Raw genomic sequence first — 18,899 nt, 5'->3', positions numbered from 1 at the left:
TATTGCAACCATTTTGAAAATGATAGATCAAGCAGAGAAAAATAAGCAGAAAATTCAAGGAACTGAATAATATAACTAATAAGCTTAGCTTATATAATATAAGCTTGAACTTATATTGTGCTATATATAGAAGCCTACACTGAACACATTCCTATTAAATGAAGGGAGCATTTATGACCATGAATTAGGCCATAATAGAAGTCTCAATAAATTTCATAGGATCAATATCGTATGACTACATTCTTTGATCATAGTGCAATAAAACTAGGAATGAATAAAAGAAGGAGCTAAAAAAGTCATATATATTTGGAAACTAAATAACACACTATATAACTCGGGTTTAAAAGGAAGTTATACAGAAATATATGAAATGTTTAAAACTAAATAATAATGAAAATACTACATACAAAATTTTGTAGGAGACCGTTAAAACTGTATTACAGCAAAAGTTATAGCTTTGAATACATTTATAAGAACCAAGAAAAGTTAAAAATAACAGGCTTAACACTCAGCTCAAGAAGTTGGGAAAACAGCTACAGAACAAAATAAAATAAACAGAGAGAAGGGCAATAATTAAGAAAAGGGCAGAAATCAATGAAATGGAGAACACAGGGGAGATTAACGAAGCCAGAAGCTGGCTCTTTATAAAGATTAATATGATAAACAGATCTTTAGCAAGACTGACTAAGAAAAGCACAGAGAATATACAAATAAACGAAATATAGAATAAAAAGGGGGAAATAACTATAGGCTCAAGAAAGATTTAAAAATAATTTTAAAACATTATGATCAAACATGAGCTAGGGGCTGGCCCCGTGGACGAGTGGTTAAGCTCGCACGCTCTGCTTCAGTGGCCCAGGGTTTCGCTGGTTCGGATCCCGGGCATGGACATGGCATCGCTCATCAGGCCATGCTGAGGCAGCATCCCACATGGCACAACCAGAGGCACTCACAACTAGAATATACAACTACGTACTGGGACGCTTTGGGGAGAAACAGGAAAAAATAAAATCTTTAAACAAACAAACATACAAACAAAACATGAGCTAATAAATTTGAAAACCTAGATGAAATGTAAAAATGCCTAGAAAAATATAAAAAATGGGTGCAAGAAGACAGAGAAATTAAAAAGGGAGTCAGAAAATTCCCTCCCCAAACTGTCCAGTCTTAGAGGTTTTTACAATCCATTCTTCCAAAATGTCAAGGAAGAGTAAATTCCTACCTTATGCATGTTGTTCCAGAAAATTTTAGTTCAGAAAATTTTATGAACATAGTTGCGTAAATCTTAAATAAAATATTTTAACAGTGTGTTAAAAGTAGTACATAATAATGAAATACTCAGAGCAAATTATGATTGTTTAAATTAATTCCAGAAAAGCTTTTGATAAAGTTCAACAACCTTTTATAATAAAAAGTCCTAATAAACTAGTAAGACAAGGTTAAATAGTAAGATCTTATTACAACATTATATTTGATGACAAAACTTTAGATGCATTTATTCTCTTTAATGTTGGAAACACAGAAAGGATGCCCACCATCACCATTACTGTCTAAGATAAAACTAGCAATCATGGCCAACGCTTTATGGAAAGATAAAGAAGTAAGGTGATAAAATTGGAAAGGAAGAGATAAAACACTTCTTTTTGTAGATAATACTATTGTATACATAAGAAAAACAGAATCAGTAGACAAACTATTAAAACCAATAAGAGAGTTCCGCAATGTTTCCAGATAAAAGACAGACATAAAGAAAATGAAAGCATTTCTCTGTGCCAGCAATAATCAACCAAAAAATTTAATTAAATTTAAGATATCATTCATAATAACATCAAAACCATAAAGCATCTAGGAAATAATCAAGAATACATAAGACTTCTATGTAGAAAACTTAAAAACCCTAGTAAAGGATGGTAGGTTATTTGAATAGATGATTTAATAATATAAAAAATTGACATCTTTCCAAGTTAATTTTTTAACTCAATGAAATTTAATCAAAAGTCCAGCTGGTTTTTGGAAGAGGTTGATAAACTTAGTTTAACATTTATCTGGAAGAGTAAATGTCCATAAATAGGTCAACTTTGAAAAAGAAGAGAAAAGAGAGGGAACTTGCCTCACCAGATATTAAGACAAACAAGCCATATTAATTAGTGCAGTGTGGTAAGGGTGAAGAACAGACAATTGCATAGAATAGAGGGCTCAGACCTCAACCTTAACATACAATAAATGGAGAGAATATGATTGCTTAGCAAGTTGATGTTAGAGAAGTGGCTTTTATATAGAGAAAAATAAAAGTGGACCCCTATGTGACACCACATACAATGTAAAAGATACAACTTTAAAATCAGAAAATGTAGGGATGTATATTTGTAACCCAGGGGAAGAGAAGACCTCTTCAACAAAATTTGAAAACACACCAGGATTGGGTCCTTCTAGTTGATGAGGGGCACCAGGGAAAAAGTTAGTAGATGGTAGACCGAGAGAAGATATTTTCAATATCTAAACCCAACAACGGGTTGATATCTAGGACATACAAAGAACCCTTGCAAATCAATAAGAAAAAGACAGCTAAACCGATAGGAAAAAAGGGCAGAGAATATGGACAGGCAGTTGACAAAAGAGGAAACTTTAAATGAACAGTTAGAACAACAGTGACATATCATGGTTAGACTGGTGAAATCAGAAAGCTGGATAATAGCAGGTGTACACGAGGATGTGGGAAACAGGAATCCACACACACTGCTGGTGGAAGTGTAGACTATGGCAGTGCTGGGTCAAAATAAGTGTATGCACACTCCACGAGCCAGCAATTCCAGATCCTGGTGTATATCCCACAGAAATGCTCACCCTCGTGCAAAGGGAACATGTGTAAGAATATTCATTGCATTTCTAGTGGTGTGGAGTTGGAGGCTTGCTGGGGGTTCCTCACTGGAGGAGTGGTAGGTGGAATGTGTAGGGTGATTAACTCGTCCTGATTGACCGGGACTTGTCCGATTTTCGCCCTGAAACTCTATGTCTCAGGAACCCCCTCAGTCCCAGGCAAACCAGGATGGTTGGTCACCCTAATATGTGTTGCATGTGTCCCATGGACTACTGTGCAGCAGGTAGAAGCAACAGATTAGCCTAGCAAAACAGTGCTCAGGGGTCGGCTCCACAACTGAATGGTTAAGTTCACACGTTCCACTTCGGCAGCCCAGGGTTTTACGGGTTCGGATCCTGGGCACGGACTGGTCACTGCTCATCAGGCCATGCTGAGGTGGCGTCCCACATGGAACAACCAGAAGCACTCACAATAGAATATACAACTATGTACTGGGGGGCTTTGGGGAGAAGAAGAAGAAGAAAAGAAGATTGGCAACAGATGTTAGCTTAGGTGCCAATCTTTAAAACAAAAAACAGCCCTCAGTGAAACAAAATGAAATATATAACACACCATTTAAGTAATATGCTCACAAGACAACAATATGAATTTTTGTAAGAACACACAGAAAACTGACAGATACACATTAAACACATTAGAATGGTTGTAAATGGAGGGAAAGAATATGGGGATAAAAGAGAATACATAACATACACACATACAAAAAACAAGAGCAGGGCCTTGCAGGGACCAATGAGATAAGATGCCATAAACAGAGATAAATGATTTGCTCAATCCTCTGAGCCTGAGGTTCAAAAGAAAAAAAAAAAAACTTTTTGGGGAGACACAGTGGGAGAGGAGCCCATAGCTCTTGGAGAGAAAGGGGCGAGGTCCGTGCGAGACTGGGGCTAGCCTGGGCCCTCCACGTGCCCAGGGAACACGGGGAAGGGAGGCGGGGCCTGCAGCCGTGGCTCACCATCAGGCCCACAGTGCCTGTAGGCCCTTCCTCTGGAGAGAACAAAAGACCCCGACAGGGCAGCGGGCTGCTGGTTGGGCCCAGATGCCCTTCTCTGTGGCAGTCTCTCTGCAGGGGCCTCTCCTGTGCAGAGGTTCCCTGAGAGGGATCTGGGTGGAGCCTCTCTCTATCCAGGATGGAGGTTCCTCCTCACCCTCCCACCACGCCTCCTCCCAGGAGGACAGCCAGAGCTGAGGAGCCCTGAGCAAGCCGGCCTCCCAGGACTGGGGCCAGTGCACCCCAGGAGACGGGGAGGTGCTTGTTTCTCTGGGCTCAGGGCTAGAGCTGCCCCGAGGGCATCCTACCTCATCGAAGTCAGCCACGTCTTCACAGTTCTCCAGGACCCGAGAGTAGAAGGATTGCCCTGGGTGGGAGAAAGAGGAAATCTCAGAGTCAGGCCTCCCTGGACAATGAGCTTTCGGTTGGACTTCTTGACCTAGTAGTTGTCGTTACAGCATTTGGGTTCACACAGCACTTGTTACCAACGAGGGGACCTCCTGTCTTGTGCAGCACTCTCCAGGATGAGGCAAGTGCCCATATTGTCTTATCCGACACTCAGCAGCCCCGTGAGGCAGGCACGGCAAAGGTCATTGGCTCCACTTTACAAATGGGGATACTCAAGTACAAGAAGGCGCGAGGCTGGTCACAGGTAGGAGTGGGAGTGGAACCCGGTCTCCTTCCTCCACCAGCTGCCTTCTCAGCGGCTTTCTTGGGCCCCTTCGCAGTCTCCTCAGTGCTGCTGGCTTCCCCTGGCCCACAGCCGCCCTGAGCGGAAGCCTGGCCCCCAGGGCGGTGGGCGCCCTGCCTGCTGAAAGCTCACCTCCATGACAGTGTCTGCACTAGGGCCCCCGGGGCCAACCAGTCAAGACCAGTCCTTCCTCCCGCTGTAAGCCAAGGGCCTTCGCCTTCCTCCAGTCTCGCCTTCGTTCTTCTGTAGCTTTAGCACAGGGAAAACCTGGGCTGGTTTCTCCCCGTACTCCATACCTGCCCCTCCTTTCACCCCACATGGTAATAGAGGGTTTGTGATATGGACGAACATTTTCCCAGACCTCCTGCCACCCCACATTCATACACCACCCGACAAGGCAGAAGTAAAGCTGCCCGCTTTTCTAGCCCCTCCAGTCAGAACCTGCCCAGGCTGCTGGAAGAACCATAATCAGGAGAATGAGGGCAGGTGGAGGGGATGGTGTGAGCTCTCTATGGGAGACGTGGGCCAGCTCAGGTCACTTTGAGAAACCCTCACTGGAGTCTGTGATGTAGGAGGCCACCTCCTGGGGACTTGGGATAGAGGCATGGATAAAGGGCACGGGAGCCCTGCCCTCAGGGAGCGGCCGGTCTAGTAGGGGAGGCCAGGGAACCAGAACATGCCACCAGTTCAACACCATACAATACATACCCCAAGATACAATTGTGTATGAGATGAGAAGTGGTACGGGGAAGGAAGGATAAATACTATTTTTTAGGGGGAAGGAGTAGGAGCACCTGAGAAGGGGTTGTAATTTCCATGAGGAGAAACCCACAGATAAGGTGGATTAAAAAGAATTATTATTTAGGATTAATTTATTATCACCTATCAACTGTACACCAAAAAAAAAAAGAAAAGATAGTGTGTAACAAGACCCTGTTTATAAACAAACCCTAAAACTCAATTTTTCATATGTGAATAGACAAAGATCTCAAACCATTAAAAGTGGTTGTGTCAACGTGGACCCTCCAGAAACAGTTCAACTGACCCCATCTTATCAACAGAGTGATTAAGAACACCAAGGAGAACCAAAGATTCTCCACACTGTGGAACCGAAGGACTGGGATGTGACTCGAATTTAAAAGTGGGAATTTAAAAGAAACGAGGGGTCCATTGTTGAGGAAGATCTGATGTTAAAACTCCTTCCCCACCTTACTATAAATGTTTAGAACCTCCTCATAAATGTTTAGAACCTCCTCACAAATGTTTAGAACCTCACCATAAATGTTTAGAACCTCCTCATAAATGTTTAGAACCTCCTCACAAATGTTTAGAACTTTACCATAAATGTTTGAAGCCCACCAATCAAATCCTGCCCCACAAGCATTTCTGCATGCCAGCCTATTCTCCTAACCTCTTAAATTTTGCCGCAAATCCTGAGTCGGGGAGACAGATCTGAGGGCACACGTCTCCTGTGTCCCTGCAGATTGATCTCACAGAATAAAGCTGATTTTTCTGCTGAAATCTGATGCTGTAGTTAACTGGCTTGTTTATACTCATTTGGTAAGACAGCCCCATTTTTAGGTGGTAACAGTTATCCCTGGGCAGGAGAAGTGAGAAGATATTGAAAGCAGCATACTTTGAGTTTGTAGTGTATACACTTGAGTTTGAAATTTTTTCAACAAGCATGCTTTACTTTTTTATTGAAAGAAAAATGCTTTTAAATCCCCACCATCCTAAGCCAGTGGACCTGTTCACTGAAGGCCTATCTCAAGGTTGAACTTAATTCCATTCTGAGGGTTAGTGTGGGTTGTCACTGATGGGCAGGATGGGGACCCAAGGGAGGACTTGGCTGGGTGCAGCACACTGTGCTCTCCTCCTCACAGAAAAACCCGGAGACCGAGCGTAACGGGCACCAGGCCGGGGTCGGGGGGTTGGAATGAGCCCCCTCTGACCCTCCACTGTAATGAGGCTCCCTCCCTCTGGGAACCTCTTCTCTCCTCTGGCCTCCATTGCCTCACCTGTACATAAGAGGTTTCGTGCAGAGATCTCCAGGGCCTGCCTGGTTTTTAGAACTTAGGAGCAAATCTTAGTTCAGTAGTCAAATCCTAGTTCAGTAGGAGCTACCCTCTGACAAGGAAGAGCCCAGGGTTTGAGGTAGATGGTCTGAGGAAGGGGGTGTGAGTGTGTGTGAGTGTGTGTGTGTATGTGTGCATTTGGAGGGTAGGAGCATCTGGGGAGCGGTTGCATCCAAGATAATGAGGAAGAAGCTTTAAAGTAGAAGCTAAATACACAGAAAATGGATGCCAAATAGACAGATGGGAAAGAAAGACTCTAGTCCCAGCCAGGGACAAAACAAAACAAAGACCCAAAGGAAAAATCTCAGCAACAAATCCCAAGGCAGCCAGGGGTGGGGGGAACATGAGAGATGGTGCCTGAGCTTCTTTTAATTTTTCCCACAGGTAACACACAATGTAAGTGGAGAATCAGGTGAGCACATTTGTGCACTGGGGCTTCCCCAAAGATCTGCTGTTCTGGATAATCAAAGGCCTTTTCATCTTAGGAGATCCTAAGGAGCCTCGGATACGGCTGTGCTCAAGCATCTCCCAGAGTGAAAACTGAGCAACCCACCCAGAGGCGGGTGGAGAGGGACCATCCAAGATGGTGCCAGGGCTCAGACACACCCTGGCCTGCGTCTTTCCCACAGCCTGGTTAGACAGGTCTCGAGATACAGTGAGATTAGCCATTGCAGAACTTACATATCAGGGCTCTGTTTTGAAATGCAGTAAAACCACATTGCCTTGGCCCCTGAGGATGTAAATGTGATGAATATTGTCAACAGAATGAGCTAAATTTTACCTCTAGATATTAAAAAAAAAAGTTTGCTGAAACAAATCCAATCAATCGTACCGAAACAGTGGAAAGCGCAACTTATTAAGAAAACAGAGTGTCCTATGGCATTTTTGAAAAGCCGCTTCTAGGAGGGTTTGTGCCAACGGTGGCAGGGATCATTGCAGGGGTCCTTCTCTGTTCATTTGGACAGAGCCGGGGGACCTCTGTCAGCCGTGCCAGGTTATCTTGGGCATTACTAACCCCATCTCTTGTTTCAAGCCCATTTCCACTTAACATCTCCTCCACTCAACACCAGTCTTGTTGACATTTCAGCTCCATTTTAAATGGCTTTCAGATAAAACCATTTAAAATCCCAATATCCAATCACCTTTCTGGCCACAGAGAAGACTGAGAATAAGCCTTGAGAGAAAGAAAATAGCCTGTTAACCCCCTGCAGTGGAGATTCCTCTGTGGATAGAATGAGAGGGAGATTAGATGGGGAAAATTGAACAGCATCCTCCTTCCTTCAAAGGCAGCTGCTCATGGGATAGCTGAGCTGTTTGGTTTAAAATAAGCTCCTCCCTGAGTCAATAAATGAAGTTTGGAGAGCAGAGTCTGGCTCACAACTGTAATAAGTGCCGTGACGTCTGATATACCCAAATGGAGGGGCTCAGGAGTCCAAAGCTTAACAGAAGTGACTTTTATGTCATTTGCCACTTAAAATACCTGCACTGCAGCTACCCTCCTAAGGGAAGGTGAGCTCAGCTTGTGTCACATGCAGGACGCAGTGCTAGCCTTTCATGTGATGTGACCTTGGCACAAAACATCCCGTCTGCACACAACAGCTCCCTCTTCCAGACAGTTACCCTGGCTGGAGCCAGACCTCGAGAAAAGGCAGCGTACAGGGACTCAGCCGCTAGCCTGTGTGCATCCATTCATTGCCTCGTGCAAGAGGGCCTTCTACTCCTGCTGTTTCAGGGTGGCCATTTGGCCCTCGAGGAGGGTGGAGAGGGGGTTGTACAAAGAAAATTCCAATCCAGATGCTGCCTGAAGAAGCTTATTACAATCCAGAAGCGGGATGGATAGGTCAGACATGTAAAAGGCTACGACATAGGCAAACTCTGGTCATTGGCATGCAACAGTGTAAATAAAGTGAGAAGACAGGAAAAGGAGAAGTGACCATCCCCTTACAGATGAAGGCATTGTAGAGGCGTGGGCCTTTCCGCTGGAAGAGCAGATGGAGTCTAGATAAGCAGAGGGACTGGGGAGAGAGAGGAAGGGCATCCAGGCCGAAAGAACAGTGTTAGCAAAAGTTTGAACCTTTGGAGCGGAGAAGGGAGACCTGCAGGAGCTGGACACAGGGCAGAGGGTTCTGACGGTGAAGGAGCAGCCCACTGGAGGAAGACCAGGGTGTGGGGTCCTGAGAGGGCACAGGTGGGGCTGTGGGCCATCTAAAGGGCAGGAGAGGGTCCTGAGGACAAGCTTCAGGGACATCATGGTTTTGCCCCAGACTGACCTCGGACTGCATCCCAGCAGTGCCTGCCATTACTCTCCTCCATGTGAGGTGAGAAATAGAGTAAAACACTGCTTGTGACTCAGACCCGTCACTGTCATTCCCTTGTGTTATTTAAAATCAGCAAAACCTCATTGTCTGCCTTGCCTGGGACAGACATTACAGAGGGGGCTCAGCAAGCACCCCATTCTCGGCTGCGATGCTGTGATGCCCCAAATCTGCTCTCCCTCTGCTCCTCCACAGCAGCTCATGAGTGGTGGCCCTGCTGTGTTTTCATTCTCCCCAGTTCAGATCAGCCTGTTCCTTTTGGAAGGCCAGCTACTCCCAGCAGCACCAGTAAGCGGGGGCCCAGGCGCCCCTGTGTGCAGAGAAAGGGTGGGGCCTAGTTGGGTTTGGAGCCTGGCGCTGCAGCTTGGGGCCAGGAGGCCCGGAGCTGGCTATGCAACCCCTCGGGGTCTCAGAGTCCTCATCTGTAAACTGAGGGCAATTATTCTGGACCAGCCTACATTCTGGGACCATTGTGAGGATCAGCAAGAGATCATTTTTGTGAAATCCCGTGTGAAGCATCAAGTCCTATAGAAGCACTGGGAGCCGTGGGATAGTGTTAAGGCTCGTTGAGACCCCAGCTCTACCAGCTGCTAGCCGTGTGCCCTTGAAGAAGGTAGCTTCTCTTTGCCTTAGCTTCCTCCATAAACAGAGGAAACAATGGTGCTCATACACCAGGTGCGCGGGTCACTCCCCAAGAAGAAATGGCTATTATTCTACTGAAGAGCCCTGCTTTTCCTTCAGCCATTCAAGTTGTGTCTTAAATATAAAAATGATCTCCTCTATTGTGAATCACATTTTGTGGCTTATTTTTAGTAGTATATAATCAGGAACAATTTTAATCCTCATTTTATATAATACTTCTCAAGTATTTTAGGTGTGATTAGCTCTTTTCTTAACTAGGTAAAATTTGCATTCACTGATCTTGGGTGCACAACTCAATGAGTTTTGATAAACGCATGTATCAAATGCGTGAAATGGCCACCCAATCAAGATATAGAACATCTCCATTTCTTCAAGCTGTTCCCTTGTCCCCCTTTCCAGTCAATTTCTACCCCCATAGGTAACCACTAGCTCTGATTTCTATCACCAAAGATTAGTTTGGCCTACTTTAAACTTTATATAAATGCTATCATTCAGAATATACTTTTTGGGGCCGGCCCTGTGGCTGAGTGGTTAAGTTCTCGCGCTCTCCTTTGGCAACAGGAGTTCGCCGGTTCGGATCCTGGGCACAGACCTACGCACTGCTCATCAAGCCATGCTGTGGTGGCACCCCACATAGAAGAACTAGAATGACCTACAACTAGGATATACAACTATCTGCTGGGGCTTTGGAGGGGAAAGAAGAAATCAGAATGTACTTTTTTGTGTCTGGCTTCTTTTAGTCAATGTAATGGTTTTGTGATTCATCCATGTTGTTGCATTTATCAGTCATTCATACATTTTTATTGTTGAGTGATACTCTGTTATACGAATATACCACAACCTGTTGATCCACCTTTCTGTTGAAACTGTTGGGGTTGCTTTCAAGTTGGGCTATTATGAGTAAAGCTGCTATAAACATTCTTGTAAAAGTTTTTTTTTTTTGAGGAAGATTAGCCCTGAGCTAACATCTGCTGCCAATCCTCCTCTTTTTGCTGAGGAAGACTGGCCCTGAGCTAACATCCATGTCCATCTTCCTCTACTTTATATGTGGGATGCCTACCACAGCATGGCTTGCCAAGCGGTGCCATGTCTGCATCCGGGATCCGAACCGGCGAACCCCAGGCCACCAAAGCAGAACGTGCGAACTTCACCACTGCACCACCAGGCTGGCCCCTATAAAAGTATTTGTATGAACCTATAATTTCATTTCTCTCAGGGAAATACTTAAGAGCAGAACCGCTGGGTCATAGGGTAAGTGTATGTTTACCCTTATAAGAAATTGCTAAATGCTCTTCCAAAGTGATTATGCCACTTCACAACCCCAGCTGCAATGTAAAAAAAGTTTCAATTCCTCCATATCCTCACCAACATTGGGTTATTGTCAGACTTTTATGTTTTGGTGCATGTGAATCCATTATGTCATTTGGTCTTGATTTTCATTTCTCCAATGACTAATGATGTCAGTCACATTTTCATGTGTTTATTGGCCATTTGTATATCTTATTTTATGAAGTGTCTGTACAAGTTTTTTGCCTATTTTAAGAATTCAATCTTTTGTATTATTATTATTTATTGGTAGGAGTTCTTTATTTAGTCTGGCTACTAGTCCCTAAATGTATTGTGAGTATTTTTGTCTGATGCCTTCTCATGTTCTTAAATGTGTTTTTTGATGAGTAGGAGTTTTTAATTTTTAAGAAACCCAATTTATCAATTTTTGGGTGAAATTTATTTCTTATGTTTAGTATTTCATATGTTTTCTTTATGAAATCTTTGCCTAACCCAAGAATATAACAAAATATTCTATATTTTCTTCTAGAAGGTTATAGACTTTTTTTAATACTTAGTTTATGATCCATCTTGAATTAATTTTTGTCCGTGGTGTTAGGTAGGAATTTGACTCATTTTTCCCCATACAGATATCTAGTTCTTCTAGATACCTTGATTGGAAATCAATTAGCTGTCTAGTATGGGGTCTATTTCTGCACACTTTATTCTGTTCCACTGATCTATATTTCTACTCTTAGGCCAATGCTACACTGTCTTGATTCCTACAACTTTATAGCAAGCCTTAAATTTTACTCTGTAAAATGTCAGTCCTTTGAAAATGTATTGTTTACAATATTATTGACTTGTTAAATTACCCAGCTTATGGTCTATCTCATGTGCATTTGAGAAGGAAGTCTATTTTTCAGTTTTGGGGTGTAATGTTCTAGAAAAGCCAATTAGGCCAAGGTGGTTGATGGTATTGTCAAATCTTTTATATTCCTAATGATTTTTTTGTCTAGTTGTTTGTGATTATTTCTTATAATAACACTTTTTCACCTATGAGGAACACATATTCAATTTTACTTTGATAGTCAATGGTACAGTGGAATGAGAAATTCAATTCAAAAAGAGTTGTCCGGGAAAGCAGCTATTCCTTCAGTTCCTTAAATGATGTGCTCTCTGAAAATCACCAGCATCTCACAGAGCCGGATTTGGGTTCTGCAGAGTCCCTGAGCCTCCCACAGAAGGATGCCCCTTCCCTTTCGTCTTTCATCTGAGAGGCAGGCACAGGGCAGGGATTATAAACTCCATCTCTCTGGTTCAGTTCAAACCCATACTTACTCCCTGGTGCTCACCCAAATTCTGTAACTAACTGATTGCTCTGGTTCCCATTTTTCAGACCCAGGCACTGAGGCAGAGAGAGAGAGTGTGATGTTTCCCCTTGAGCCTAGGACAGAGCCAGCCACACACTCAACAACTGCTGGATCCTAGGTTCCCCCATTACTGTGACAGATGGAGGAGCTTGTGATCCTAGTGATCCACAAGCTGTGTGGAGTACCTGCTCTGTGCCAGGCACTGGGAATGAGGCATGATGGGAGACCGACTTTTTTACATCCTTAAATGGGTAAAAATATTGTTAAAAATGCAGTCCTGTCTCTATCTTAAACTTTGGCTTAAAAAAAAAAGCCAGTGAGTGAAAACTGACCTCCAACTAAGCTGATGAGCCTTCTGCTTTGAAAAAGATGAAATAGAATAGAAACAAGGATTGTTGAGCCTGTGTCTGGGGGAGATCAGTCCAGGCAAGAAGCAGACAAGGGGCTGAAGGTAAAAATGATCATATACTACTCTCCATCTCAGGAGACCTCTCTGGAACTGCCAGGGAGATAAATGGATCACTGCCTAGTGCTGCCTGGATCGGGGGCTGCAGAGCGCCCCCGGTTGCTAACTGTGTTAAGTGTTCCGGTCACACCTGCAGGCCATACTCCTTCCTGCCACTTCTATTTCAGGTCTGTTCTGTGCCAGGCACCGTGCGGGCCCTGGGGGGAGCCAGCCAAGGGGCCTGCCCTGGAGGAGCCCACCTGGATGGTGGTGGCTCCAGTGTTTTCACCCTGTCACATCCATATCTGGCGGAATTCGGGGAGTCAGAATCCAGAGGAGGATCAACTAAGGCTCTGCCCCTCCCCAAATCTCTGGGTCCATGGGGTCCCCAGGGTCACAGTGTATTCCTGTCTTTCCAGAAGGCTGCAGCATGAGGAGTCCTGGGATAATTAGCATAATCCTTACATTTATACAGCACTTTACAGTTTGTAGAGTCTTTCATGGACCTCACCTTTCTCCTTTGCTCCCAAAGCAGCCCTGTAAGAACTCAGGCACGTCTCACCTTCTGCTAGACTTTCACTTATGGCTGGGACTCCCAAACCCCTGGGCCCCAGCCACTTTCTTGGGCACTCACTGTACTGAGCTAGATTTCTGGCTTCCTGGGGGGTATTTTCACTACAGTGACCCACAGGCATGGGGCGGGGGCAGTGTGCAGCAGAGCAAGCCCATCCTCTTTGTTCTTCCACCCCCCCCCCCAACCTGATCTTCCTTGCCTGTTCCCCGGCTCCATCAGCCTTACCGTCCACCCGGGTAACCTATGAAATCCAGAGGCAGCCTTGCCCTGACCTTTCACTCATTCCCAACCTCAAAGCTTATAACCTCTCCCTGAACCCATGTCCCCCCTTCTCTCCAAACCCACAGCACCTCCTTTTGAGGCTCAGCCCTCGGCTGCAGGTCCCTGGTCCCAGCTTCCTCCCTGGGCTCCTGACCTGCGGTCCTGACCTCCAGAGTGTCTACCCAAAACCAGATCTTCCCGTCCCATTCTCCTGCTAAGAGCTATGGTGAGTCCCATTCACGTACAAAGCCGAGTTCACACTCCACAGTGTGACCCTGAAGACCCTCTGTGTTTAGGCCCCAGCCTCCCCTCTGCCTGCCTCCCACAGCCCAGCAAGCACTCCCCATTCCCCAAACACTTGACACCACTCCACACCACTATTTTCTGTATTGATATCAGCCCCTCCACCTGGAGTGGGGCCTGTCGTGGGTTTCGTTCCTGCCAAAATGCTGTCATCCCTCAAGGTTGGCTTAAATATCAGCCCATCCCCTGCTCAGGAAATGCTCCTTCCTGGGCCCTGTGCAGCTTTCATTTTCATCTCCTTGGCCCCAGGTGGCCGACTTTGAGTGGCACCAGTGCTGCTGGCCCACACCCACCTCCCTTCATAGATGCTCTTCCGCCATTTTTTCCTAACGAACTCTGACTCACCCTCAGGGCAGCTTCCAGACCTCCCGGTCTGAGTGGGCTTCCCTTGCCTCCTGCTGCCTTGCCCCTGTACCTTCCTTTCCAGAATATTCATCACACTCACAGTGACTTGTGCAATGGTTGTCTTCCCCTTGAGGGCAGGGACCATGTCTGTCTCATTTACTGCTGTCATCCCAGTGCGTACAATGGCGCTTGGCACATATCTGGCTCCCAATGAATATTATTACCAGGATGAATGAAAGAATGAGTGAATGAATGATTAAGTACTTGATTTGCAAGACACATTAAAATGTAGCGTTTAATGAATAAGAAGAAAACTTATGACATCACTAAGACAATTAGAAATTTGATCACTGACTGAATATTTGATATTACTAAGGAATTATTGTGAATTTTAGGAGTGATACAGTATGCGGGGTTTTTTTGAGTCTTTGTCTTTTACAGCTATGTACTGAATATTTACAGATGAAATCATGCGGTGTTTGGGATTTGCTTCAGAATAATTTGGGGTGTGGGAATAGGATGGGGTACAAATGAAACAAGATCAGCCATGAGTTGATAACGGTTAAGATTTCATGGGGAGAACTTCGGGGCTACTATGCTATCCTCTCTACTCTTGTATATATTTGAGGTTTTCCGTTATAAAAAGTTATTAATAATTAAAAAAAAGATCAGACCCGGGAATGGGAGGAGTTGGGAGGGATGGAGCTTTTATATTCTCAGTAAAGGAGGATAAGAAAACCCAGGCTTCGCAATTCAGGGATATTATTTGCAAGTCTGCTCTTGAGCACATTTCCAGCAGCATTTCTGCCGAGGGCCTTTGTAGCAGAAGACAGTTTTATGGTTATTTCCATATCATGAAAACACACTCGTCTCATCAAAGCAGCAGAAGCCTGGGGAATTTTCCGCGGCTCTGCCTGCTCTCTGAGGTCTGCATTGGCTTGCTCTGGGTGGGGGGAGGGGGACACTCACTATCTGAGGCTTTAGGCCGAGGAGGTCCCCAGGTTGTGAGGGGCCTGAGTGTGCTGGGAAGAGCAGAGGACTAGGAGCACATCCCTCGAGTGGACAGCAAAATCACGGAGTGTGTCCACAGCCAGGCAAGGGCTGCAGATGCTGTCCTAAGGCTCCCCTCTATCTGTCGCCTTCAGTGGGGGCGATGCCCACCCTCCATCCTCTCAGAGAGGAGGTGCTGGACGGGGCCAGAGTGCACAGCCAGGCCCAGACACCCCAGGAGGATCGCAGGGCTGGGGGCACCAGGGAGGGCAGTGAAGTCTCCCAATAGAAGTCATAGTTATCATCAAGAGGGAGAGCTCCCCCATTTTAATGGGGAAAGTAGATCTAATTTGGGGTCTGAGGTGGTCCCTCCAGCCCACAATATCGGGAATCTTGTCCCCAGTGCTCAGGCCAGGGCCCCAACTCCTTCCCAGCATGCAATCACCCACCGGGCCCCATGCTCCTCCCCCAGATCATATCCCTCCGCACCCTTTTCCTGCAGCCTCTGCTCCAGCCAAAGCTAGTGGCTTCCCAGTCCTTGTCCTGAACTGGGAGTTCCCTCCTCTGGTCTTGGGTCCTGTCAGTCCCTCACCCAGAATGGCCTTGATCCCTCAACAACCCTTCCTCACTCGCCTTCTGCATCGCCACATGTGCAAGCAGCTGTTCCAGACCCAGCTTAAATGCTTCCCCTTCCCTCCTCTTCCTCCTCCTCTCCCCCTTTAACGAGGGCTTCCCTGACCTCTGCAGCTCAGAAAGCTGCCGTCCTCTGAACAGGCTGCAGCTCACACCCTCACCCCTCAGCACACCCTGGCCCTCCTGTGTCGGCAATGTCCTCCATTATACCTGCACACGTTTCTTCTCCCCTTATCAGACTGTGAGACCCTGGTTTGCCTTTTAAGCCCCACCCTGCACCATGTGCCGTAGCAGCAATGCTAGGAAAGAGCACATTTGGGAAGTAGGGGACCATGGGCAGCCCCTCTTGCTTCCTATCTGTGGGCTGGAGCCGGACTCCCCAACATTTGCTGGAGAATGAGGCCAGCCTCCCTCTGGGGCCTCAGAAGATTCCCTGAGCTGGGAGGGTGATGGAGGGAGCATGGGCCGGGGCTCTTGATTCTCAGCTCCTGAGGCCTCTTCTAGTCTCTGAGCCCCCTTGGATAGAAAGCTGTGGGGGCGGGGAGTTAGTTCACAGTTGGGGAGACTGAGTCAAAGAGTGACAGTGCCACAGTGGGAGAAAAATTTAAACCTACAAATGAGTGAATCCCTTAGAAGCCGTTTCGGATTCATTTGATGACTAGGCCCAGTGCCAGCGTGGGGCTCAGTTAGGATCACTAAGATCAGATCCCTGCCTTGAAGGATGAACAGAATTAATGGGAGTTTGCAACGTAGAAGGTGAGGGTCATTCCAGGCAGACGAAATACCATGTTTCAAGGCCTAAGGATGTTTAGGGCTTGGCCTCTTTGGAGAATGGCAGATCAGCGTAGTGGGAACACAGTGGGGTGGGGTGGGGAGAGGAGTAAGGAGGAGAAGTCAGCTGAGCCAAAGGGGAAGCCTTGATAAAACAAACCTTTGTGCCATTTACCAATTCAGGTGAATGAGGAGATGAGACCCAGCCTCCAGGTACCACCATCTCACACATCAGATGCCCAAACCCAGTGCTTTGGCAAGAAAGCTCAGGGATGAAGAGAAAGGGGCGATCGCAGAGCTGGCCCAGACAGTCTGTCACTTGGATCCCTGACAGCCCTTACCTCCCAGGTTCGGATGGGGCTGAGAACTGGATAGAAAGTTGGACTGGAGGAACTTCGAGGCCCTCCCACCCTGTGTTCCGTGGTTCTGATTGATGCTGAGAATTATTTTAGGGATTGAAAAAGGACAAAACCTAAACTAATACTTCTCTCTTTGAATAGCAACCTGTAGTCAAGACGGCTCCTTCCCAGACAGCCCACTCCTGATTCTGGCTGCAGGCCTCAGGGGTACATGGGGACTATTGTTTTATCTTGTTCATGGGGAGCCAAGGCCCTGAGGCCCCGTGGCCTGCTGCATGACCAGAACTGAGGTCCAGGCCTTCTGGTGTCTCCTGTCTGACCTGATGGACTGTAACTCCTGCAGGGCAGGGGCTGTGTTTTCACCCCCAGGGTCCTAGGCCTGTCCGCAGCTATCAGCGCATTCAGTGAATGAATGAATAAGAGCAGGACCAGGTTAAGAGAGGCCGTTGGGGCAGTGAGAGCTGAGAGCTAGAGACAGAGCTGGGTGCTGAGCACTGGGTGAGCCTGAGTGGGGCAGCTGACTGACCGGGGATGGTGGGAAAAGAGGGGTGGCCGGGGACAAAGCTGGTGCATGCCCAGCCCACATGGGAACAGGGGTTTCAGGTCTAGTCTGCCCCAGGCCTGAGTTCCTGTGGACCATCTTAGCGGGGGGCCTACAGAGCAGAGGCCAGGCCCTCAGACATGCCCTCCCTGCTCACTCTTGGCTGCCAGAAGAAGGAAATTTGGCTGGAGAGAAGATAACTCAGGAGCCGGCAGCTGCTCCTAAGCAGAATGGAATGGCCGCCTCTCAAACACGTCAGTCATTTGAAAGCTCTTTCCTCAAACTCTTCCATACCTATTGTTTCCCTGAAGCAGCCTGGTCAGGGGGGTGTTACCATCATACCCATTTTACAGAGGAGGAAATGGAGAGTCAAAAGGGCGAAGTAAGTGGCAGAACCCAGGGAGGACCCAGGACGTCTGATCCCATATCTAGAGCTCTTTTCTAAGCGTCTTAGATGGCACAGCACGGAAAGCCGAGCTGCATTTCAACCAGCTGGTCTTGTCTACGTGGGCCACTGCCAACGGGCACAACTCTCCAGAGAGCTCCCTCAGCCGATCTGGCACCGAGCTTCACTCCAGGGAACAGAGGAGCTTGGGGCCAGCATCTCCCTCTGACTGGTCACCAGTGTCTCATTTCTCCCTGCAGCGATTTGCTTGAACACCGGTGGTTGTGTGTGCCAGGAGACGTTGTGGAGTGTTCTAGAATGGGTCAGTTCCCTCTGAATTACTGTTAGGGATGCTCTTTTTGGGTGTCTATACTTAACTGCTGGATGCAGCAGGTGAATGACTGAGGCAGGTCTGGTTGTTATAAAAAAGTCTTTCTGGAAACCTGCTTGCCATCTGCCCAACCCCTTCCCCAGGAGCTCTGCCTGTGGCCACCTGCTGCAGATGCCGAGCCTGGAAGTGGATTTCTCCACTTAGCCCAGATGGCATGGGTTGCAAATAGGCTAATCCCTGTGTGGTCAGCTGAGGCCGAAGGGCCAGCCCCACTGCTCAAAGAAAAAGGTGGGCATCAGACAGGTGCTTGCCCAGTTGACCAGGAGGAGAGAAAGGGGCTTTCAGGATTAAGCGACCAGGGCTGGGGTGAGGTTCTGTGAGCTGGGGCCGCCGTGCCTCGGCCCCCTCCACTAATGCCACGCAGACCTCTTTACGACTGGGCTTTGGTTTCCCTGCCTGCAAATGGGACAGGTTTGTGCAGCCTGGGACTGTCCTGTCATAGCTGCAGCAACACAGCGACCTGCAGCTAAACAGCCAAGTACTGTGCTGTCTGTCCAACACAGGGACACATTGCACAGATGAAAGGGCGCACTTGCTTCTTTCTACAGCCAGCAGGAGTGGCAGGTGGCACGCGGCGATCCAGGGTGCTGCAGAGAAGGCAGTCATGTGGCTGGTGTGGGAAGCAACAGGTGGCCTGACTCACACCGTCCTCCCCCTCCCGCCGACAGGG

General features: G+C 47.0%; 1 protein-coding gene across 12 annotated transcripts in view; it reads right to left on the bottom strand.

Moving 5' to 3' along the window:
- Nucleotides 1-18,899, bottom strand: part of OTOF (otoferlin) — a 99,162-nt gene that overhangs the window by 78,294 nt on the left and 1,969 nt on the right. For all 12 annotated transcript variants that reach the window (XM_070573074.1, XM_070573069.1, XM_070573075.1 and 9 more), the window contains exon 2: nucleotides 4,178-4,236. In XM_070573074.1, the coding sequence (XP_070429175.1) occupies nucleotides 4,178-4,236 (59 nt within the window). The remainder of the gene's footprint in view (nucleotides 1-4,177; nucleotides 4,237-18,899) is intronic.

This window comes from Equus przewalskii, chromosome 14, assembly GCF_037783145.1.
Source record: "Equus przewalskii isolate Varuska chromosome 14, EquPr2, whole genome shotgun sequence".
In the NCBI taxonomy this organism is placed as follows: Eukaryota; Metazoa; Chordata; class Mammalia; order Perissodactyla; family Equidae; genus Equus; species Equus przewalskii.
Note: the sequence above shows the minus strand (reverse complement) of the source record. Positions and strands in the feature narration are given on the sequence as shown.